This window comes from Marmota flaviventris, chromosome 13, assembly GCF_047511675.1.
Source record: "Marmota flaviventris isolate mMarFla1 chromosome 13, mMarFla1.hap1, whole genome shotgun sequence".
Taxonomy (NCBI): domain Eukaryota; kingdom Metazoa; phylum Chordata; class Mammalia; order Rodentia; family Sciuridae; genus Marmota; species Marmota flaviventris.
The window spans coordinates 71,549,062-71,573,153 of NC_092510.1; the positions used below are offsets into that span (position 1 = coordinate 71,549,062).

The following is a 24,092-nucleotide window of genomic DNA, read 5'->3' on the forward strand; positions in this document are numbered from 1 at the left end:
CCTCCTCCTCCTTTTTAAAAATATTTAATTTATTTTGATACCAGGGATTGAACCCAGGGGCACTTACCCACTGAGCCACATCCCCAAGCCTTTTTATTTAAAAAAAAATTTTTTTTAGTTGCAGATGGATAGAATACCTTTACTTTATTTATTTATTTTTATGTGGTTTGAACCCAGGATTGAACCCGGTGCCTCAGTGCTCTACCACTGAGCCACAACCCCAACCCCTTTATTTTTTAATTTTGAGACACAGTCTCGCTAAGTTGCTGAGGCTGGCTTTGAACTTGGCAATCCTCCTGCCTCAGCTTCCTGAGTTGCTGGGATTACAGGAATGCACCACTGCGCCCAGCTGCTCCTCGTGTGTGTGTGTGTGTGTGTGTGTGTGTGTGTGTGTGTGTATGTGGTGGTGGTGGTGGTGGGGTGCAGGGGATGGAACCAGGGCAGCTCTACCAGAACCACATCACCAAGCCTTTTTTTATTTTATTGAGAAAGGATCTTGCTAAGTTGCCTAAGCTGGCCTCAAACTTGCCATCCTCCTGCCTCAGCCTCTTGAGTACTTGGGCACCACTAAGCCCCACTGTGATTTATTTTTCAAAACAATTCCTTTAAAAATAGGGAACCAGCAGCCCAGGAACCAGATGCTGAGTGAGGGAAGGAGAGCATTGCCTGTTGGGAGCCTGTGTTATGCTGGTTCCTTCACATAGGACACACTTCAGTCCCACAGGGGCTGTGCCATCTAAGAGAGCAGGAAGCAGAGGCTTACAGGTAGAGTGACCTGCTTGGGGACCCACGGCAGTGAGCGTCAGGGCTGGATGGCTGCCTGAGACTTCAGCTCTCTGACAGGTAGTTAGCGTGGCCACCTCTCTGCCACACTGCCAAGGTGCCAACCAAACCAGCAGAAAGGTCTCACCTAGTCATAAAATATGGGCATGCCTGGGGACCTGGTGGCTGCCTGCACATCTCTCAAGAGCGTCAGGAGAAAACAGAGTAATGCATTCTTAGACCTTCAAGGAACAGAAAAAGAACTTGTGGGCATGAGTTACACTGAGGTAGATTTCAGTGGAGAGGAAGGAAGAATTTTCTAGAAAAGTGACCCATCAGTAGCAGCTCTAACACATCTGGATCCCTAGAAACTGAACTTATTAGACAGAAGGGTCTTGGCAGATGCCATAAGGATCCTGAGATCATCCTGGGTTATTCTGATGGTCCCTGAATCCAATGGCAAGGATTGGGAGAGAGGAGGAGAAGGCCATGTGAAGTTAGGGGTGGAGATAGGAGTTATGCAGCCACAAGCCAAGGGCTGCCTGGAGCCACCTGCACTGGAAGAGACAAGGAAGGATTCTTTCCTAGGCCCTTGAAGGGAACTTGCCTGCCCTGATTTTGGACTTCCAGCCCCCAGTGAGAGAATACATTTCTGTTCTGTGAGACCACTGTGTCACGACTATTTGTCATGGTAGCTAAAAGAAACTAACACACATCCATGGGTGGCACAAGCTGCTTTGAGAAGGGCGAATTCCCATCACTGGCTCTGTGGAAGCAGGCATCATGTGAACACTGGTTGGGGGACTGCTCTGTCCAGCCCAGGGTCTGTGCTTCTGGAACAGAAGGGATAGGGGTAGGATTTTAGCTATAGACCCTAAAGGTCAGGAGGGCTATGGAGGGCTCCCTGCACACACTCTGGAAGGGGAAGCACACTCTGGATGGCTTCTATGAATGCCATCCAGCCGGGGCATTCGCTTCACGGGATAGATGCAGTCATCTCCCATCACTTTTGGAAGTGGGCGGGAGAGATAATGAATGATGAAAACATGGCAGGCAAATCCAGTTTAAAAATGTCAGTATGATTTGCTACAATCTAATTTCATGGAACCTCAGAATCAAGGAATGTGGAGGCTGGAAGGATCTTGGGGAGAGCCTAGTCTCACTGTTCTTATTCAATGAGGGGAGTCCCCTCAGCATGCCTTCTGCGATAAAGCTCATTCTTCTCAGGGGCTCCCTTCCCTCTTGGGATGCTGTTTCCTGTGGAACAAAATTCTTCTTTTTGTTATATTTATTTTTTAGTTGTAGTTGGACACAACACATTTATTTATTTATTTATTTTTATGAGGTGCTGAGGATTGAACTCATGCTAGGATTTCACATGTTAAGCAAACACTCTACTGCTGAGCCACAACCGCAGCCCAACTTTGCCTTTTTTGATCTGTCTGGGCCATCTATCTCTGATAGCTCTTCCAAGTGTTTGGTGACCATGTTCCCTGTGTGTACTCTGTCCAAGTCCAGGACCTCTGGCCAGTTCTCCAGTTCCTGTTGCCACTCTTGGCACCTCCTGTAGAAGGTCATCACCCTGAGGGGTCCAGATTGTGGCCTAGTAGTCCTGTTACTCCCCCTGGGGCTCAAAAGACCGCTGTGGAAATCCTGAGAGTCTCTCAACTGGAACAATCTTTCCCTAGGGTTCCCTAATGCATGCCCTTCTAGTGTGGCCCCTTGAAGGACACAGGATCTACAGTTCTGTGAGTCAGCAGGACATGCGAGGGGCCCAAAAAACCCCAGTTTATTTAACTATTGGAGACAGCTTCATTCTTGAAAGCCAGGGTAGGGGGGACCTTTCAAGTCCTTCCTAACATTGAAACTCCACAACTGTGCGATGTTGGCTTCATATGTGATCTTTGATTTAGCAGATGGCGGGAGGGGAATGAAGGCTGGACTCAGAGACTGCAGGTTACTGGGTAGCCTTTGGCAAATCACTGAACTCCTCTGAGCCTTCCTTTCCTCATCTGTAAAGTGGGGATGATTTCATTCACCTCCCATGGACTTAGAGAGGATCCAGTGAACTGTGGAACATGAGCACGTGCTGGATGCTATCAGACTGCTGCTCCTGGGAGCTGCACAGTGACGCTATGAGGCACCCTTACCAGCTGACTGATCCTGGGCAAGACACAAAGCCTCAGTGTTCTCATCAGGGAAATAGGGGTATCATCTGTACCTGTCTTCTAGGGTTGTTGTAGGGCCTGAGAGATGTGGCAGATGCCAGGCCCGACAGAGAATAAGTGCTTAGTCTAGGGGGCTCTGTTTGTTTTTATTTTGAGGGAGGCCCCTAGGAGAGAGAGACCTGAGAAAGAAGTGCCCCCCAGCTGTCTCCTGCGCAGCACCTACCATGAGAAGCCCTTTGTAGGCGTAGACGATGCCGAGCCAGATGGTCATGTGGGTGTTCTCGCAGTGCTCCAGGAGTGGGCGGATGGAGATGTCCCGGCCTGCTGGGTCCGGCTGTGCAGAGAGAAAACAAAGCGCAGGGATGGACTGGGTACCTCCAGCAGCTGAGGTCCCTATCCCTTTTCCCTTCTGTGAGCACAGCCAATGCCACCACTCAGGAGGACTTTGGGACTCCACCTTTATATGCCCACCTGGCGGGGCCTAGGCCTCAGTTGCTATTGACTGCCTTTCTGTTTGTTGGTGGCAATTCAACTCTGCCCTCCAGTTCTGTCTGTCCTCTTGCCTGTTCAGCTTGAGTCAGAGGTCCTGAGGGTAGGAACTGGGTCAATTCTGTGTCCCTAGGACCTAGCACAAGATGTGGCCCAGAGAAGGCAGCTGTGAGGTTAGTTGAAAGATGGAGAGAATTAGGCACCCAGTTAGGTCAGGAGCTCTTCAGATGTCTCTGGGACTAACCTGGGCAGCTAGAGACACACTATATTGGCCCAGCCAAGCGTGGGGTCTGCCAAGCTCTTCTCAGGAGAACTTCTTGAGCCTCCCCGACTGTGGAAGCAGCAGAGGCAGTCATGCTATGTACCACGTGACCTATGCTGCACCAGAACTGATTGGACAGGAGGTGGGCATCTGACTCCAGGCAGCCAATCCCGAGCCTGGTCAGAGGTGGATGAGGTTTCTGAGGGAGAGGATCCTACCCAAGCATATTCTCTCTCTCAGGAATTTAACTGTAAAATTTTGGAAGAAAACCAGCCAAATGATGGCAAGAGGAGAAAAAGTCCCCAGGGAATGAAAAAAATATCTACTGTACATTTATTTTTTTCTGACCTATTTGAGAGAATGTGGCAGATATCCTGACCCTTTACTCCTAAATATCTCAGCATGAATTCCCTATGAAGGAAGACATTCTATTATACCATCACACACACTTATAAAATTCAAGATATAAATACCTACACAATGTTTTATCTAATATATTGTCCATTTCCAAATTCACTAATTGGTTCAATAACATCCTTTAAGGTACTTGTGGTTTTTTTGAAGGACCATCCATTCTAAGGCTATGTCCGACATTGATTTGTTGGGTCTCTGGTTTGCTTCATCTCAAATCATTCCTTGGCCCACTGTGGTCCTTCCATGTCATTGATATTTCTGAAGAATTCATATTAGTCATTTTGTAGACTATTCCTTAGTTTGGGTTTGTCTGAATGTGTTATTATGATTAGATTCAGGTTATGCATTCTTGGCAGGAATCCTATATAAATGACATCCTTGCCTGAGTACTTCACATTAGGGACACTTGATGGTACTTTTCCCCATTTTTGACGACATGACATTAAGTGTGATCACTTGATCCAGGTGATGGCTGCCAGGTCTCACACTTGAAAGGTACCATTTCCCTTTTGTAATCAATACATAATCTGTGGGAGTACCTTTGAGACTGAGTATTCTGTTGTCACAAACTAACTTATCAGTATCCATTGATGGTTCCTACCTAAGTCATATTACTTTTGAAGCTGAAAAATGGTGATTTGCCGACTAATCATCTTTTTTCTTTTGCGGGGAAGGTACTGGGATTGAACTCAGGGGTACTTGGCCACTGAGCCATATCCCCAGCCTTATTTTGTATTTTACTTAGAGAGAGGGTCTCACTGAGTCGCTTAGATCCTTGCTTTTGCTGAGGTTTGCTTTTAACTTGTGATCCTCCTGTCTCAGCCTCCCCAGCTGCTGGGATTACAGGTGTGCACCACTGAGCCCAGCTTCAACTTATCATCTTATGTGAATACTTCACATTCCACTGCAAACAAGAGCTTTCCTTTCTTCCCACTTATTTCTAGACTCATGGGTTCCTTTTTAATTCCATGTCTTATAATCAATTGATACCACTGTTAATTTGGATGCTCAAATATTTCCAGATTTGACTAGTGGAAAACCCCTTCATGTTCTACCCATGTTTCCTCCCACATTTCTATAATTTTTTTTTTGAGCACCTTCTTGCTTCTTGGCCCAAGCAAGATCTTTCAGTTCTCTTAGCACTGTCCTCATCCCAGCATTGGAGTCAACCATTCCCCAGGGTGGTGGGGGGGCTGGCTCTTTTTAGTGCATAATGGTGTTTAGAAGCCAAACTCTGGGCCCTTGATGTGCTCACTGTTTCCAGGGTGTCATTACTTCTTTGTCCTGCCTTTTAATATCTAATCTAATCTCTCTACCATCTACATCTGGATATACACAGATAAGACCCCCACAGAGTTCTTGCTGCCTTCTCCATTTTTTTTTATAATTGGTTGTTCAAAACATTACAAAGCTCTTGACATATCATATTTCATACATTTGATTCAAGTGGGTTATGAACTCCCATTTTTACCCCGTATACAGGTTGCAGAATCACTTATTTGCCTCTCTTTTCTCCCACAGTGAGATCCCTGGCTTCCAATAACATCAAAATATTTTCTCATTTGCTCGATCCTACCAAAGTTTCAGTATTGATCCACAGATATACTTAACCACCAACCAATGTTGAAGGTTTCTTTGCAAATCTGTTTGCCTTGGGAATGAATCCCACTGAAGTCATTTGTCAAATATCTATGCTTAGTAGGTTGTATTCTGCTAGAGTTGTCCTGTTGAGGCCTGGCAGTTCGGGGTGGGCAACCTCAGAATCAGTCACTGGGAAGAAGAGGCACCTATATGGGGCCCAGGGCTGGTAGGAGTCAAGCCTTAGACAGGTGGGGGCTGGAAACCTTATCTCTTTGGCATTGCTCTCTAGACCTGGCCTTTGAGGCAAGGAATGCCTGGGATCCTGTGAGTGGGAAGAGATGGTGCTCCCTGTATGAGAGCAGGAAGATTGGGGGGAGGGGGAATGTGAGCTCAGGCCACGCTGTAACCAGAGAGTCCAGCTGCAAGCTCTCTCAGGTTTGATTTCCCTTTGGCTGTCTCAAGCCACAGAAGGTCTTAGCTTGGTCTCTCAGGTCCATAGGCATTGAGTACACACTTGGGCCTGGTGTTAGAGGTGACAGCAAGGTCCCCTGAAGACTCTTCGGTGAGAGACACCACAGGGGAAGATGAAATCTGGAAACCAAAGTCAGAGTGGCCTGGGATAGAAATTTCTCATCCATGGCAACCCTCACCCCCAGAGCTGGGCTGCATTTTACTATGGGTAATGGCTTTCCTGACATCCTATCATTGTTTAATTAAGGAGACAGAATGGACTTGGTCCCAAGGTCAACATTGACATGGTAGCAGAATCTGGGTCTCTCCAGTATCTGATAAGCACGCAGACATTGGAGTACAGTAGCACAGACACACACGATCACGCATGAGTGGCAAACCCATTAATGATGATTGTGTCTGTTGTTCCGCAGTGAAAGGCGGTAATTTATGATGGACTCTTAGGTTCTCAGTGTAGAGAGGACTGTTCTGTCATACACCATTGTTCAATGTGACTAAAACTCCGTTCACAGTAAACTGACAATGGTTTTCTGACTTATATACCTCCGTGACAGGAAGCCTCTCCCTCTGGCTCTCAGTGGGATGGTTGCACAGTTCTTTTATTGAACCAGAACCTTCTCTTGAACTGCCACACATTGCTGTCCCTCTTTCCTTTGCCCCCGCCCCCACCCGGATAACTCCAAGCTCTGTCTGAGTCAGGAAGGGCCACATCACCTATGCTTCCCTCCACAAGGTACCTGGCCCTGCAGCCTGCTCTGGAGAATTGAGCTCCATGCTCCAGGTGGTGCTGAGCCTCCTGCCTGCCCCTGCTTTAAGTCTCTGTGGCTTGAAAAGTATCTGTCTTCCACTGGTGAGTCATCGCTCCCTACCCCACCAGCAGCTTTCATAAAACTGCCGCTCACTGGCTTCTTTCCCCTTCTGCTTCCAACATTCCAGCCTGGTTACTTTTTACCTCCTTAGGGGCTTTCCCTCCTCCACGGTCCCATCCTGGGCTTCTGTGACCTCTTTGAATCCTGGAATCCCAATTCGGTGTTCCTGGCCTTTCAGTTCCCCACCATCCTCAATAACCTGGGGCATAGCCTGGGCTGTGGGGCCAGGGGCTTCCAAAGGCAGTAGGGCCAAGGGCCACTGAGGTATCAGACCAGGGTGTGACCCCCAGGATGGCCTCGGCTGCTTCCCCGCCAACACCCAGTTCTCAGGCACGGATCTGGAAATAAACCTCCCGAGTCTTCTGGTCATTCACGTAGCTCCACGTTGCTCCATCCCTGTCCCGTAGGATGCGGATCTGAGAGGCAGAGCCGGGTAGTTTTAGGAGCGGTGAATTTCCTGTCCTTGTGAAGCTGGGGGATGGGGAATCTGTGCACAGTCAAGCGATTCTTGTCCTGAATCCAAAAGCAAGCTGAGCAAGCTGCACCTCTTGCCTGATCCTGCTTGGGACCAAGGTCCACAGTGTCTGCACAGTCACACACGCAAGGGGAGAGAGACCCCAGGGTGGCGGGTGGGAGCCACCTCCTGAGTGCTTACGTGGCGTCATTGTCGTGCACCAAAGGAACCCTAGAGGGCATCAAAGAACCGTGTGAAGGATCCAGCCTGCGCTGGGATTACCTGCTGCTGGGGACACAGCACTACTGTGGTTCAGTGGGGCTGGAAATGGTGAGGCCATTGGCAACATCTGGCGACTCAGGAAAGCATTCACGGGCCTTAAACAAGGCCTGATTTTTAAGCATTGCTTCCGACCCACTCCAGCTTCCAGGGCAGCTGCTGGGGGTTGCTGGTGAAGGAGGAACCGGAGAGCCCAGGTCATAATGGGACACTGCATTGGCCTGCCTCAGCGTAGACTGTCCATCCAACCCAGGCCAGCAGTATGGGGCACCAACACCTGCAGATGCCATGCTGGGATCTCATGGCAGGGCCTGAGCCTCAATTTCAGGCCCACTCTGCACAATTGCGATGACTGCATTTCCACTGTCTTAAGAACGCTTCTCTTGCTGGGGTGGCGGGAGGATGATTGCCTACAAGGACTGCTGGCTTGCTTGTTTTTCTTTATTCTTCTTCCTTGTTTCTCACCTGGGCAATTACCTAAGTCATCATTCATTTAGTTCGTAATTATTAAGCACCACCATTTGCCAAGAATTGTGTGGGCACAGGGAGGCAGAATGGAAGAGAGTCCTGTCCTCTAGGTCTCCCATTCCAGTAAGACCAGGATGGCTTCATGAGAAGTGGCCTCAGAGGGAAGGCTGGCCTCACTCCATGACAGCAGCCATACGGACACCAAGGCTTGCCTTGTCATGATTGACAACTACACATTGGTTGTCAGGTCAGAATTTTATTCACACTCTCTTGTTGAAGACATCTAAGACTCCTATAAGGTGTTGTGCTCATTTTACAGATGAAGAAACGGAGGCACAGAAAGCTAAATAACTCGTCCAGAATCTCCAGTTAATGTCTCAGAGCTGAGGTGAAATCAGACCTCTCATTCCCAAACCAGTGCTTCACTTTCACCATCTGCCTCTCCCCACCCACCCCGTCGCTCCTAAGTAGCGGGTCAAGTTCCAAGGAGAGTGGATGTAAACCTGCTTTGTGAACTGTGAGGTGCCATGTTCCCGGTAAGAGTGACTTAACTGTTAAGCATTTGACAGCAGCCTTCCCAGAAGCCCTGGATCCCTGCAAAGGCTGTATTTTTGGGCCGCAGTCTCGACTTCAGCTCTTCGTGCCTGGCAGGGCGCTCTGCCCAGCAGAAAGACTGGACCTGTTTATGATGGCCAGGGGGAGGAAGTGCTTACACCTGGCTCCTGGTCTGGCGATGCTCAGTGGGAGACAGGCAGAAGCTGCCTGGGAAAGCCTTTCTCATCTGTGCAATGAAAGATGAGCAGCTGGCCTGAGAGTCCCTCTGCAGAGTGCCGCTCTTCACAAAGTAGGTCAGTGGCCCCGGCAAGCGTGCTGTATTGTCAAGTTGCACAGTGGACAGACGGAAGGTAAGGGAATGGGGCAAGGTGTGGTCAAAGCCCCATCAGGCCATGGACTTCCTGCATGTCCTTGGGCAAGCCCTTCTCCAGGCCTCAGTTTCCCATTTGCAAAGTGAGCCAATAGGTTAATTTATAGTGTAGTGGATATGAGTGTGGCTCACCGGGGGAGGACTATATTCGTCCTACATTTATTCATTTAAACTTGACTCATCCTGCATTTCTCACGTGCCCACGGTGCATCACACACCAACTCAGATCCTGGTGCATAAGTCCCATCTGATGCTTGCCCCCTTGGAGTGCACATTCTCGTGAACACAGATGTTCAGCAAACCACAGAACAGCTGTGAACACAAGCGATGATAAATGGTCCCAAGGAGAACTCCAGCATCCCTTGGCGTCCTGATGGGGTCCTGCTTTAGACCAGCTAGTTGGGGCAGGCTTTTTGGAAGGCTGAAAGATGTAGAAACCTAGGAAAGAGCATTCCCAGCAGAGGGAAGGACCTAAAGTGACAAGGCCTTTAGCATGTTTCAGAAAGCAGAAGGAGCTGGTGTGGCGGGGTGCTACTGGGGTCTCCCTGGATGGTGTGCTCAAAGGCCACCTGGAAGCTGCAGGATAGTGGCCTGGGAAGTCTCAGGGGGCTGCACGTCTAGGCAGTTCCCAGGGGACATGATACTGATGGTCCATGGATGGTCCTCTGGGCAGCAAGGCCTTTCAAGGATGTTAAATTTGAAGTTTAAGTTCCGAATATAAGTTCTTTGTTTAAGGAGGGTTCCCTGAGTCACTTGCACACCTGTGACACAGAGGGTAAGGGCTGGGACTCTGAAGCTGCACCGGACCTGACACCCTTGTGTCCTGTGGGGGGTTTGGCCATGGCACTTGGGTGGAAACCCTCCCCCACACACCTTAAAGGAGCACGGGCCAGGCCCAGGAACCTGAGCCACCCACATATATGAAAAGTCTGAGGGACCCAATCCAAGGGCCCCATAATGGGGTGTGGCACATGGCACTCTGTATGCACCTTCCTGAAGGCCTCCCTGTCCCAGCCCAGCCCCAAGTGCTGCTCGGCTCCCAGGAGCTGCCTTACAGAACTTTCTCCCTGGGCCATTTTTTCTTTTTAATTCCAAAGTCAGTCTTTAAAGTACTTTGAAGAGATTGGTAGGTTTTGTGGTTTTGTTTTTTCCCCTCCTGTGGTGACTGAGTGTGTGTGAGTTTGTATGTGTGTGTGAGAGTGTGTGTGTGTGTGTGTGTGTGTGTCCAATCTTTCTGGGTTGCATGTCAGTATCCTCAGTCGCCTCTTTTCCTGAGAACAGGTGAGTAGACTTTGCCACTTTAGTGGGGGACAAAAGATTCCATCAAGGAAGCCCCAGCAGGGCAAGGAAAGAGTGTGGGTTCCAGTCCCATGTCCATCACCTGAAGGCTGTGTGACTTTGAACACATCTCTAAGCCTCTCTGAGCTGTGATTTCCTCATCTACAACATTCCAGGGCTGGCAAGGCGATCAAGGGAGGTAACTGGTGTGCTCACAGCCTGCAGAGGCTGGAAAGCCCGCTCCTGATGTGTCAACCATCATTATTATCTCCAACCGCAGAGAGTCACGGAGTGCTGGAGCTGGGAGGAACCTTCCAGATCCTGCAGGGGCTGGACTGCTTATCTCAACAGCAGCAGCCCCACATCTCTAAGGCAGCAAAGCTAGAAGCTGTCATTTCAAGGTAAGAATTTCTTTTTGAACATTTGATTACAAGTTTGGGCGATTTTTTTTTCAGAATCACAAATCCAGAAGGGACCAGGGGCTCTCGGGGGACACCTTGGGCAGTGTTTCCTTTGGAGGAGCAGAGTGTGGTTCTTTATTGTGCGGGAGCGCTCTGTGCTATGTGGACACACAGGGCCTGCCAGACCCTGGGCACTAAATGCCACAGATGTCCTCTAGTCACTGTAACAGCCCAAATCTCCCTCCTCTGGCTCCCTAATTCCAAACACTAAGGGGCTTATGCACTAATCCAAGCCCTCTTTTATATACACTGAGAAACTGAGGCCAAAAAGGATTCGTAGCAAGTGGGTGATGCAGTGTTCTGGCCTCTGTCCTATGACCTAAGTGCTGGAAGGCACCAGAGCTGGGCTGTCCAGCCATCCGTGGTCTGGAAGCAGTGTGCCAGAGGAGGGGAGTGGCAGGGACCCGGCTGAGTAGGCAGGACCCCTGCCAGGTCCCATTTTGAGAGGCGTTGCTTGTTGGACTTAGAATGTAACCAGATGCCCTGTGGTTGCCGAAGGCCCACAGCCAGGGTGAGGGGAGGGCTAAAGGCTGGCAAGAGCAGTCGCAGTCCTAACCCGCCAGCCTTCGCGGCCTCATGTGCGTTCATAGTATGTGCTCTCTTTGATTTTGAACTCTGGGGAGTATGGTGAAGGAGTCAGGAATTTCATACCCATGTTACAGGCAAGGAAAATGAGGCTCAGAAGAACAGGAGACTCGCTCAAGGTGCCGCAGCAAGTCAGAAGCAAAGCCCAAGCCAGAAGGCATGAGGGGTGACACATGTCCCCTGCGTGGCCTTCACAGGCATTGGTGTCTCTGCCCTCGCCCCAGAGTGGAGTGAAGGCTTAGAGGAGTGTATACATCTAAGGTAATTTTCCAGGTGAGTGTGACCAATGGCAACTGTTCTCTCTGAAGTTGGTGGAAGACGTGGGCGAGGCAAAGAGTGGCTTCAGTCAGTGGACAGGAGCGCAGAGAACATTCTGCCATCCTGGCAGCCAGGTGAGGATCTCCTTCAGGGAGTCCACACCTATGGGGACTCCACAGCTCCCTGCTGGTGACTCTTGGAATCAGGAACTGGATCAGGAGCCTATGGGAAAGGTCTGAAAAGGGCCGCAGTCTCTAGCAGGCTCAGGACAGCCCGGGGCCTTGGCTGTGGGGGTTTGAGGCGAACCTTCCCAGGAGGCCCCGTGGACATAGGGATATATAGCTATCCGTGCATTACCAGATTTGTCTAAGCAGCGTACTGAATGGAAAGGTGTGCTCGCTGCCCTTTGGAAGGAGGTCCTTCCCCTCTAAGGCCCCCTCAAGGGGTGGCAAGCACACATTCCCAGGCTCTGTTGCCCCCACCCTCAGCTGAACCCCTCCCCGCCACCGTGTCAGTCAGAAATCAGCAGAATGCATTTTCAGGGGTCTTGTGGGTGTGACTGTCCTGAGACAGCCACACTTTCATCCTGCAGCCCAAGGACAAGGCCGCCCCACAGCTAGCAGGGTATGTGGGTGCAGGCAGAGCCCACCGCAGCCAGATGCAGTAGAATAATGGGAGGGACAGAGAGAGACAGAGGGGCTGGAGAGAGACTTGGGTCCCTCACTCACTGACACGGTGCAGCACGAGTCTGAGATGATATAAATTAAGCTCTTGGAATAAACAAAATTGAAAGTACGACAGAGGAATAGTCACGTGACTTCTGCCTAGCAGTCACTGGAAAATGAGGAAAGGAGAAAATACAACACCTGTCTGCTCCACTGATCACCCTCCTCTCCTGCGTTCCCGGCCCTGCCCGCTTCCCAGCGCCATGGCCAGGCAGGGCTGGTCTCTGCAGCCTCTTGCTTCTCAGCCTCCGCTGAGAGCTTCCTGCAAGGGGAGTCTGTGCTCCCAGCCGTATCTTTACCTCCTACAAGTCTCAAGCCCAGCTTCCTATGTCCCTGGCCCTCTCTGTACCCCCCATGTCATGAATGCTCCCCCCTCATCTCCAGAGACCTCTGAGTGGCAAAATGCAGGGTCCCTCTTTGGTCCTCCTGTCCAGCCTTGCCCCTCCCCCTCCTGGGTCCTTCCCAGCATCCTCCACTCTCTGCCTCCCGCAGTGGGCACCGTCCAGCTCAGCATCTCCCCATCTGAACTCAACATTCTCTCTCTCCACCTGCTGTTCCTCCTGGGTATCCACCAGATAAGACCTACCCTGGCGTCTCCTCAGCCTTTCTCTTTCCTTCACATCCATCTCTGCCCCCTCCATCCGGCCACCTGTGGATCACTAAGGTGCCCGCCTGACGGACGTCTCTCGCTGCACCTCCCTCCTGCCCCTTGGCTTCTGCGGTCCTTCCCACCATCACCTCCTAGCCTCTCCCCACCCAGCTCCTCCGCCATGCTGCCTCCCAGGTCCTGAAGCGCCATTCCCAGCCCCAGCCTCATGAAGGACGTCCAGACCCCAATCCCGCATCCATGCCTCTGTGATCTGACTCCACCTATCCACTGGGGTTCTACCCACTGTGGTGCCTGGTGCCATGAACAGCCACCGGCCTTGCATCTGGATGGAACCATTGCCTGCTCATGCTGAGCTCTGGATTTTCCTCTGAGAACTGCGAGAGTCACCTGCTCCGAGGGCTGTTCTGAGTATTTAAGCAAGAGCACTAAGACAAAAGACTACAAAGCCAAGACACAACATGCCCACGGTAACGCGGGAGAGAACAATACAGTCATTTCATTTTCCTGTTGTCATTCAGGGAGGCAAGTGCATTGGGAGCCACAAAAGTGCAATGTTGCAAAGACAGTTCCAAAATAGGATGTTGTAATTGCTGCCGCTGCCACTGCGGGCGTGTGTGGGAATCCCTGGGTGGCGGCAGGCCGGGAAGAGCGCAAGGCCCCTTCCTGTGCTGCAGTGGGCTCCACGTTTTGGGCCAGTGGCTTTCCTACCCTGTCAGTGCTTTCCCCTGTGTCCTGGGGACAGTTACCATTGACAACATGAAGCTCCAATGTCATTATGCCATAAAGGTGTCCTCAATGCGTTCCATACACGTCCTCTGGCCATAAATACATAGAAATAAACATAAAGATGTCCTTATATACATCTGCTTCCGAGGTAGCCCTATTCTACTGGTAGAATCCACCAAGGTCCCCTCCAGCCTTTGCATACCTCTGGCCAGGTGACACTCACCACCTCAATAAGAAGCCCAGTTCATTCTGGGTGTCATGGCCCACGCCTATAATCCCAGTGACTCAGGAGGCTGAGGCAGGAGGATCACAAGTTCAAAGCCAGCCTCAGCAACTTAATGAGACCCTAAGCAACTTAGCAAACCCTGTCTCTAAATAAAAAAAAAAAATAAAAAGGGCTGGAGGTGTGGCTCAGTGGTTAAGAACCTTTGGGTTAAATCTTTAGTACCAAAAACAAACCAACAAACAAAGCCCGGTTCATGTGTGGTCAGGCAAGACTTAAACGGGAACATTCTCTCTCTTTCTAAGCTGTAATCTGTATCCCAGGAACTTCCTGAGCTGGTCTCAGCTCTGCCTCTGGGCCTCTTCCCTGGGCTCCAGGATAGCTCCACTGAGTTGGAGACAGGGATGTGGCTCTGAGACTTCTCTTCTTGGGGCTGATGTCAACTCTACCACATGGCAGTTTCTTATTCGTTCCCTTCTTGCTACCCTTGGCCTTGTCACTACCTCCGCAGGGTCTGGGGCTGGGACTGCTGTTTCCTCCCCACCATGGCGTACTGTTTGTCCGGGGCTGTTCTCCAAGCTTGAGTTGGTTACATAGCAGCCTAACCACACCTCGGAGCCTGGCAGTCCACGTTGTCAACGTCCGTGTTTAGGGGCATATTTGGGCTTGAAACACACACACACACACACACACACACACACACACACCCCTGTCTGAGGTTCCTTAGAGACCTGAGTGACCATGTCCCCTGAAAATCCCTGACTATTTTCCTCTGCTGCCCAGGAGTAGTGCCCCTAATGGCCTCCTTGTCATCCCTCATGACCTTTCAGTGTCTCTTTTTTCTAGTCAGGATGTGCCACTGAGTGTGCAGTTCCAAAAATAGGCCACTAAAGGCTACTGGCAAGTGGGCTTAATGATCTCAGGACAAAATAATTTAAAAGACCCACGAGAGGAAGAGTGGGCAATCAGGAGGAAAGACAGTGCTTCGGGAAGGGGACAGGAGGGTGGGTTCAGAGAGGTCAAAGTTGGGCTTCGTCTTCTTTTATTTTCGGTGGTGGGGGGGTCCCAGGGATTGAATTCAGGGCACTCGACCACTGAGCCACATCCCCAGCCCTATTTTGTATTCTATTTAGAGACAGGGTCTCACTGAGTTGCTTAGGGCCTTGGTTTTTGCATTGTTTTCTTGAACCAAGAAAATGTGGCATGGCTTTGATGGGGGTGTGTGTAGCGGGGAATGGGTCCTTATGGTTAACTTGGCACTTTTCACATGCGCTCTCAAGGGCCCCTGTAACAATTCCACTCGTGGTAGGACAGAAATACTGGTCCTGACTTACAGGGGGGGAAACTGAGCTCCGAAGGCTTAAGGGGACTGACCAAGGGGGATGGAGAGAGTGGCAGAGACCAGGGCTCACCGTCGTCCTGTCTGTTCACCCACAGTTCTCATCATTGTCTTAAAATTGGAAAATCAGTGTCACTATCAGAAATTGTAGCACAGCAGCCTGGCCAATGGCCCTAGGGGAAAGTGACATTTGACTCTTCTGGACTAAAGCTTGGAAGGGTTGTTGCCAGGTATGGGTGCTCTTTACCTTGTGCTCCAGACCCTAGTAGCCTCATGGAATCTGGCTGCCCTGGAGAACCATCTGGATTCAGTCTTTTGCCTTTAGCTGCTGAGACTCAGGGGCACAGAAGGGCGCTTACATTGAATGCTATTATGTGTCAGGCACCGTGCTAAGCTCTTTGCATGTCACCACATCCAATCCATCAGAAGTGTCTGTCGGGAAGGTACTATAGTTGTCCCTCGGTGTCCATGGGGATTGGCTCTAGGACCCTTGCAGATGGCACGACCTGTGGATGCTCAGGTTCATTGTTTAAATGAGGCAGTGTGTTCATGTCACACACAATCCTCACCCACACATGACCTCATCTCCAGATGACTTATGATACCCCATAGAAGTGGTACGTCAACAGCCGGTAGGCTGTATTATTTAGAGAATAATGAGAAGAAATACATCTGCACGTATTCAGTAGAGATGCAATTCGTTTTTCTGAATATTCTTCATCCATGGTTGTTTGAATTTGCACATGTGGAACCCGAGAACAGGGACTGACTCTATTTCCTCTTTGTACCATATGGAGAAACTGAGGCACAGAAGAAGCAAAGCCATTTGCTTAGGGCCCCAGAGCCACTCGGGTGTGGACCTGGCAGCAGAAGCTGGGTCTTTGTGTGGTTGGAAAGCTTGAAGGAGCCCCAGGGACAGGCAGGAACAGGCGACTATTGTGTTCGAGCACCCTGTTGGGCTAAGTGCTTCCTCAGAGGATGAAGACTGTACACACGGCTTTCTCATTCAGATTTGATGCCTGAGTAAAATCCCTGTGCAATGATTTATTATAGCAACGCCGATTTTCCAATTTTAAGACAACAATGCCGTTTGAAATAAAATGGAAAGGAAACAGGGAAACATCCGAGACCCTGAGTTTGGAGCCTTATTACCGTCTTGCTTCAGCTACTAAGCGGCCTCCCACCTCCTAGATTCCCTGCCTTGGCACAACAGTGGCTACTTGGCCAAAGGGTCCCAGGGCCAAAGAAGTTTTGGAAATGCTAATGACAATTTTTTTTAACTATTCAAAGTAAAAATTTAGCCAGGCCAATGGTACATGCCTGTAATCCCAGCAGCTCAGGAGGCTGAGGCAGGAAAATGGCAAGTTCAAAGCTAGCTTCGGCAAAGGTGAGGCACTAAGCAACTCAGTGAGACCTTGTCTCTAAATGAAAACAAAATAGGGCTGGGGACGTGGCTCAGTGGTTGAGCGTCCCCCCAAAAGTGAAAATTTAATTTACTAATTTAAAAAAAATTAAAGAAATTTCTAGAGCTTTTAACATGTTAAAAGTACACTATACACTTCTGAGAGACAGATATATACTTTCCAGGATTTCTTAAGCTTTGGACCATAAACTCCCTATTTTCTCTCTCTTTTTCTTGGGTATTGGGGATTGAACTCAGGGGCACTGGATCACTGAGCCACATCCCCTTTTATTTGGGGGCACCTAGTAGGATTAGTGTTCCATGTCAAGGACTTTGGGATCATGTTGGCTTTTGGACTCGAATCTGAACTTCTTGGCTTCATATTTGAGGTCTCCCAGGATCTGGTCCCACAGGCCCCTGTCCCTGTCCACCCCTGGGTTCCAGTCCTCCTCCCCTCTGCCCCAGACCTCTTGGTGTTTATCATCTTGCTCAGAGCTAGGCTATGGGGTTCTCTGAGCTGTGACCTGAGGTGGGGGGGGGAAGGGATTGGGGAACAACATCAGAAACGTAACAATGCAGCCTCTGTTCGGAAGAATGTTAAAAACACTCTATTAGTGACGTGGCCGAGATGAAAATGGGAATAATGATTGCGAGACTAATTGAAAGCCATGTGTTTACCGAGGCTCAAAGAATCCCTTTTAGAAACGGGAAGCGGGCCTGCGTGTGCCAACCAACAAGGCAAAATGGGTGCACACTGGAAACAAAAAGCACCAAGATACGCTGGGCAGAACCAAAGATATCGACGTAATTAATAAAGTAATTAACATGCACAGGAAATGCAGAGGCTGCCAGGAGGCTGATAAGAGAGGGTTATTAAAAAAGAATGAGCCATGTAGCAGGGAAGTGAAATTAAGCTTGGCATTTCTTTTTTATCATGGACCCCCAAAATACTCGGGTAATAAATAGGTCCTGACTTGCCACAGAAATACCAATGAGGCTGGGGCCAGAGGTTGCAGCTGACCCCTCCCTGGCCAAATAAACACATCCATCAATCAATTAATCAATTGGCCAGTCACCCAGGAGGCGGGGAAGCACAGCAGGCTAGGAGATGCTCCAGCCCCTCCTGGTGGCATGGTTGATGGCAAGGTGGCCTTGAGGCCAGCTGTCTGTCAATTCTGTCACTTATAAATGATGTGACCATGTGGCAGTCACTTGGCTTCACTGTTGCCATCTGCAAAATGGTCCCAGATGTGGTATCTGCCTCATAGGACTGAGGATGAAATGGACTGAGGGAGGGGTCCATCTGGGTCGTATATGAGTGCTAATGTCCTCGCAAGGCACGCTACCCAGAAAGAAGCCCCCGAGACACAAAGTGAACACGATGTTTCATATGGGGAGTCAACAAAGGGAGACCCAGCTGGGTGCGGTGGCGCATACCTGTAATCCAGTGTCTGGGGAGGCTGAGGCAGCAGGATCGCGAGTTCAAAGCCAGCTTCAGCAACTTAGCAAGGCCCTAAGCAACTCAGAGACACCCTGTCTCTAAATAAAATATTTAAAAAGGGCCTGGGGATGTGGCTCAGTGGTTAAGCGCCCCTGGGTTTAATCCTCCCTAAAATGAAAGGGAGACTCCCAACTGGCTTCCTCTGCGCCCTCCTGTAGGGGGTCACCAGGGTGTTCGAGGGGAGAACAGGAAGGGGAAAACAGTCACAGAGCTGATGCTGGGACTTCAGGTCGGTCTGAGCCTCAGTTTTCCCATTAAGAAAATGAGTTTTGACATCTCCATTTCAGCCTCTGAAAACCTATGATCCAACACTAGTACACGGATGAGCTTCTGTTGTGAAGAGAGCAGACCCCACCCTCCTTGGGCTGCTTTGCTTCCTCTTCCTCTGCTACCTTCTAGCTCCATTCCCTGCCTTGGGGTCCACTGGGGCCCTCAGGGTGGAAGCTGCAGAGTTATTAAGCTACTGCAGAGTTACTGTCCACAGGTTACTCCTCCAAGCCCTGGCCCGGTCTCACCAGCAGGGTGCCTCTTCCAGCCCCTGGGGAGGGGCTTACCCCCTAGCCCGTCCCTCTCAGAGAGGTCCCCCGCTTCCATTTCTCTCCTTTTCTTAAACAGAAAGCTGAATTGCCCCTTTCCTCTCCTCCAAGAATCAGCAATTGCTAATATTGTGCTGGATCTGCTCCCTCTCTCTCCCTCTCCCCTGCCCCCCCACTCCCCCATAAACCATCTGAAAGTAAACTGCAGACTTCATGCCACTGCAGCATGAATGAGCACACTGTCCTACATGACCACAATATTATCATCCCTGAGAAAAGTGACAAGAATCCATAATGCTACCTGGTAACCAGATTGCCTGTATAAAGAACGCATCACGTCTCACTGCTGAAATTCTTTTATGGCCCCCAATGAATGCCTCCAAGTTAAAGCCCAAACTCAGCCAGCCCTGCATCTATTTCTTACCCACAAAATGCCACATCTGACTAATCTCTTCCCCAGCCATACCTCCACTTCTCTGCTTCCAGTGTTTCATTCACTTGGAATATCGACTCTTTTTTCTTCTTCTTCATACATGTACTCAGGGTAGTGATGTCCATCTCATTCCACCATCTTTTTTTTAACCCCCTTGCCCCCTCCCTTCCCCTCCCTCCTCTTTTGCCCTATCTAGTTTGTCTATTCCTCCCTTGCTCCCCCTCCCAACCCCACTATGAATCAGCCTCCTTATAGCACAGAAAACATTCGGCATTTGTTTTTTGGGGGATGGGCTAACTTCACTTAGCATTATCTTCTCCAACTCCATCCATTTACCTGCAAATGCCAAGGTTTTATTCTTTTTTATCGTTGAGTACTATTCCATGGTGTTTATATGCCACATTTCTTCATCCATTCATTACTAAAGGGAATCTAGGTTGGCTCCACAGTTTAGCGATTGTGAATTGTGCTGTAATAAACATTGATGTGGCTGCATCCTGTAGTATGCTGTTTTTAAGTCCTTTGGGTATAGACCGAGGAGTGGGATAGCTGGATCAAAAGGTGGTTCCACTCCCAGTTTTCCAAGGAATCTCCATACTGCTTTCCATATTGGCTACACCAATTTGCAGACCCAACAGCAGTGTATGAGTGTGCCTTTTTCCCCACATCCTTGCCAACACTTATTGTTGTTTGTATTCTTAATAGCTGCCGTTCTGACTGGAGTGAGATGAAATCTTAGAGTAATTTTGATTTGCATTTCTTTAATTGCTAGAGATGTTGAACATTTTTTTCATATATTTGTTGATTGATTGCATATCACCTTCTGAGAAGTGTCTGTTCAGTTCCTTGGCCCAATTATTGATTAGGTTACTTGTTTTTTTTTTTTTTTTTTTTTTTGGAGTTTAGCTTTTTGAGTTCTTTATATATCCTGGAGATTAGTGCTCTATCTGATGTGCAAGTGGTAAAAATTTGCTCCCATGCTGTGGGCTCTCTATTCACCTCACTGATTGTTTCTTTTGCTGAAAAGCTTTTTAGTTTGAATTCATCTCATTTACTAATTCTTAACTTTAATTCTTGTGCTATAGGAGTCTTATTAAGGAAGTCAGGGCCTAATCCACTATGATGGATATTGGGGCCTACTTTTTCTTCTAATAGGTGCAGTATCTCTGGTTTAATTCCTAGGTCCTTGATCTGCTTTGATTTGAGTTTTGTGCATGATGAGAGATAGGGGTTTAATTTCATTTTGTTGCATATGGATTTCCAGTTTTCCCAGTACCATTTGTTGAAGAGACTATCTTTTCTCCAATATATGTTTTTGACATCTTTGTTTAATATAAGATAACTGTAATTATGTGGGTTAGTCTCTGTGTCCTCTATTCTGTACCATTGTTCTACAAGTCTATTTTGGTGCCAATACTATGCTGTTTTTGTTACTGTTGCTCTGTAGTATAGTTTAAGGTCTGGTATGGTGATGCCACCTGCTTCACTCTTCTTGCTAAGGATTGCTTTAGCTATCCTGGGTCTCTTATTTTTCCAGATGAATTTCATTACTGCTTTTTCTCTTTCTATGAGGAATGTCATTGGGGGAATATCTACTCTTGAGGCTTTACTTGCCTTTTGAAGCTTAGCTAGAATTCTCTGTTGTTCACAAAGTCTTTTAAGCTCTTTCAAGTTGGAATGCATCTATCTTTTTATGTCTCCAAAATATGTGGAGAGCTAGCATGATGACATATTTCCTACATGGCACAGGGCAGAGACAAAGGAACCACACAGATATATTTGATACTTGATCAATCTGTGCCAGAAGTTCACCTTACTTCTGTACCTTTTGAGGCATAAACTCGCTAAACAATAGAGGGAGTATATTGACATTCTGTTAGATGTTGTAACTAAGAACATTTAACAGATTCTACAGGGATTAGGGCTGAGTGTCATTTAGTCTTCTAAAGCTGAAGCAACAGCTGAAAAACATAGTGCAGCAGGCACACTGGATCCTTGCTGTTGGCTAAGAGCATTGTGTCCTCTCTCCACACTTGCTTTGACTCTTTCTTCACCTAGAAAGTTCCTATCTAGTTTTTTAAAGTATTAAAAAGTTTTTTTAGTCTTTAAAAAAAAATCAAGATCAAATTTCACCTTTTTGACCATCTTAAGAGTACAATTCAGTGGTTTTAAAACGTATCCATAGTTTTGTACAACTATCACTATGATCTCATTATAATTTTTCACCATCCCCCAAACAAACTCTGCCCCCACTAACACTGTCCACCTCCCCTCCCCCAGCCTCTGCCAACTCAGCCTTCTAGCGGCCTTCCTGGACTTGCCTATTGGAGGTATCTCATATAAATGGAAACACACACCATGGGCCTCTTGTTACTGGCTTCTTTCACTGAACTTGTTTCCAAGGTGCGTCCAGGTGGTAGCTTGTGCCAGAGCTTCATTCCTTTTGCAGCTGTATTGCAGTCCCGGGTCTCGATGGCACAGTTTGCACACCTGCGTGTCAGCCCATGGCCACTCGGGCTGCTTTCCCTTTTGGGTGATGAACGGTGCTGCTGTGAAGATTCGGGTGCATGCTTTTGTGTGGAGCTATGTTTTCCTTTCTCCTGGGTGAACACATACCTAGGATGGAACTGCTGGTCACAGAGCCACTCCTTGACTTTCTAAGGAAAGGCTGAACTGTTCTGCATAGCTCCTCTTCTCTAGATCCAAACCCCGCCTGTCTTTCCAGGCTTGGGGGAAAGGCCCCCCTGCTTTTTTTTTTCCTTTCTGTAAAATGTTTCTCAAGGTAGGATGACAAGCCACCTCCTCCTTGCTTCTCTAGGCTCGGGGTGGAGCTATTTCAGCATTTACCACCTACACTGACATTTTCGATGAACTTTTCTGTCCCCCTGGCCTGGGGGAGCCCTGGGAGCAGGGGCGGCGCTTAACCCATTGCCGGCCCCAGCCTCTGGCACAGAGCATGTGTGTGGCAGATGTGGGTTTGGCAAGTGAATGAATGACACTGGTCTCTCTGGTGGCCTCATAGTGCAGCAGAGCCTTAGGAGGGCTTCTCTGGGACAGAGGACAGACCGTGCTGAGCACCTCCTGGGTGTGTGGGCCAGAGTGTGGTTGTGGAGAGCGAGGGATGAATGAGAAGGAATGTGGGCGGCGTGCGTGGCAACCACAGGTGTTCAAGTTCAGAGGCTGCCTCCAAAGGACTGGCCTGACCAGAGACAGGGGCTGGAGACAACCAAGGAAAGAGGCCCCTCGGAAGAAGGGCTTGGAAGCACCTTCCTCTTTGCCAGCTCATAGGACCTCAGCAGGCAGCAGGGGAGAGTTCAGCTCTGGGGAGCGGAGGCCTGGCTTCTTGCTGCAGACCCCCACTTGCTCCCTGAGCCCTTGGGGTGCTCACTTGCAAAATGGGAACAGAAAACCCTGCAGCAGAGGGACTGCAGGACTCAAGAGAGGATATCAGCGGAAGTGCATAGGATGTGTAAGTCCACCCCAGGGCTCCTCAGGACCCCGCCTCCCCACCCCCACGCCCCATCCCCCCGGTGGCTGCTGGTTGTGTCAGTTTGCCTTTCAGCATCAGGAAATTCTGGGTCAGAGAGTAGAAACAGAAATCATATTGATAGATGCCAGGCCCAGCCTGTGTTAACATGTTCTCAATTAATGCTCACAGCAAACCTACAACGGAGGAATGAACTTTTCCTTATGGGCACTGGGGCTCAGAAAGGGTAAATCATTCACCCAAGATCACACAGCCGGGAGGTAGCAGAATGTGGGGCCAAGCTCCCAGGAAGGCGTTTGCGTTGCCCTCTCCTCCCTCCAAAGCCCACGATGCCGGGAGCCTGGGATGGCAAATGCGTTCATTTCCTTGGCACGTGAATGCATTTCCAGAAGGCTGGCATATATAGTTGTAGGTGGACACAATGCCTTTATTTTGTTTTTATGTGGTGCTCAGGATCGAACCCAGTGCCTCATGCGTACTAGGTGAGCGCTCTACCCCTGAGCCCCAGCCCCAGTCCCCTGCCATATATTTTTAATAATTGGCCTGAGCAGACACTCTCTCTGCAGCGGGCTTGCTGCTGCTGTAAGACACAGATAAGACAGGAAAACCTGAGCGGACGTAGGAAAATCCTCCGCGCGCCCGCGGCAGAAGCCTCTCCGACCCGAGTGCCTTTCTTGCTGTAATTCTCTGAGCCTCCTGTGTCTGACTCATGTAAGAAAATGACTTCTTGGGTGAAATATTAAACATCGTGCACCGACATTCTCGGTCTCGCTCTGGCAGCTCGGTGGGGAATGGCTTAGAGGAGCCAGCTCTGAGCAGGGGCTGGGGGTCACATTCAGTTCGTCTGAGGTTCCTGAGCCAGGAACACGCTGGGCTGGGCTCAGGGGGCCAGAGACAGTGAGTCAGAGGCAAGAAAATGACAACAGGAGGGGCTGGCTTCCAGGGCCCCTCAGAGTTCAAGGGCAGGGCGGCCAAGAGCCATAATAAAGAGGGTTGGGCAGGGTACCTAGCTTCCCCCAGCATGCTGGGTGCCCAGGCTTGGGGCAGGCCCTTCCCTGGCACCGCCCTCCCTAACCTTCCCCAAGTCCTTCCTAGGGGTGAGAGTTGGAAACATCTGGACCCATTTTGAGGATGAAGAAACTGTGGTCCTCACCAGCTAAGTCACCACTGCCTTAATTTCCCAGGGCAACTGTAGCAACTGACCCCACACTGAGTAACCAGTTGGCTTAAAAGAAAGGAAATTTGTTCTTGCACAGTTCTGGAGGCCAGAAGCCCAAACTCAAGGCGCAGCAGGGGTGCGCTCCCTCCCTCTGCAGGCTGCAGGGGATATGCCCTTGACTTCCCCTGCTGGGGACCCCCTGCATGCTGCTTGCTGCAGCCCTCCAA

General features: G+C 49.5%; 1 protein-coding gene across 1 annotated transcript in view; it reads right to left on the bottom strand.

Moving 5' to 3' along the window:
• Positions 1 to 24,092, bottom strand: part of Gabbr2 (gamma-aminobutyric acid type B receptor subunit 2) — a 351,347-nt gene that overhangs the window by 15,616 nt on the left and 311,639 nt on the right. The window contains exon 14 of the mRNA XM_027931027.2: positions 3,154 to 3,264. Within this exon, the coding sequence (XP_027786828.1) occupies positions 3,154 to 3,264 (111 nt within the window). The remainder of the gene's footprint in view (positions 1 to 3,153; positions 3,265 to 24,092) is intronic.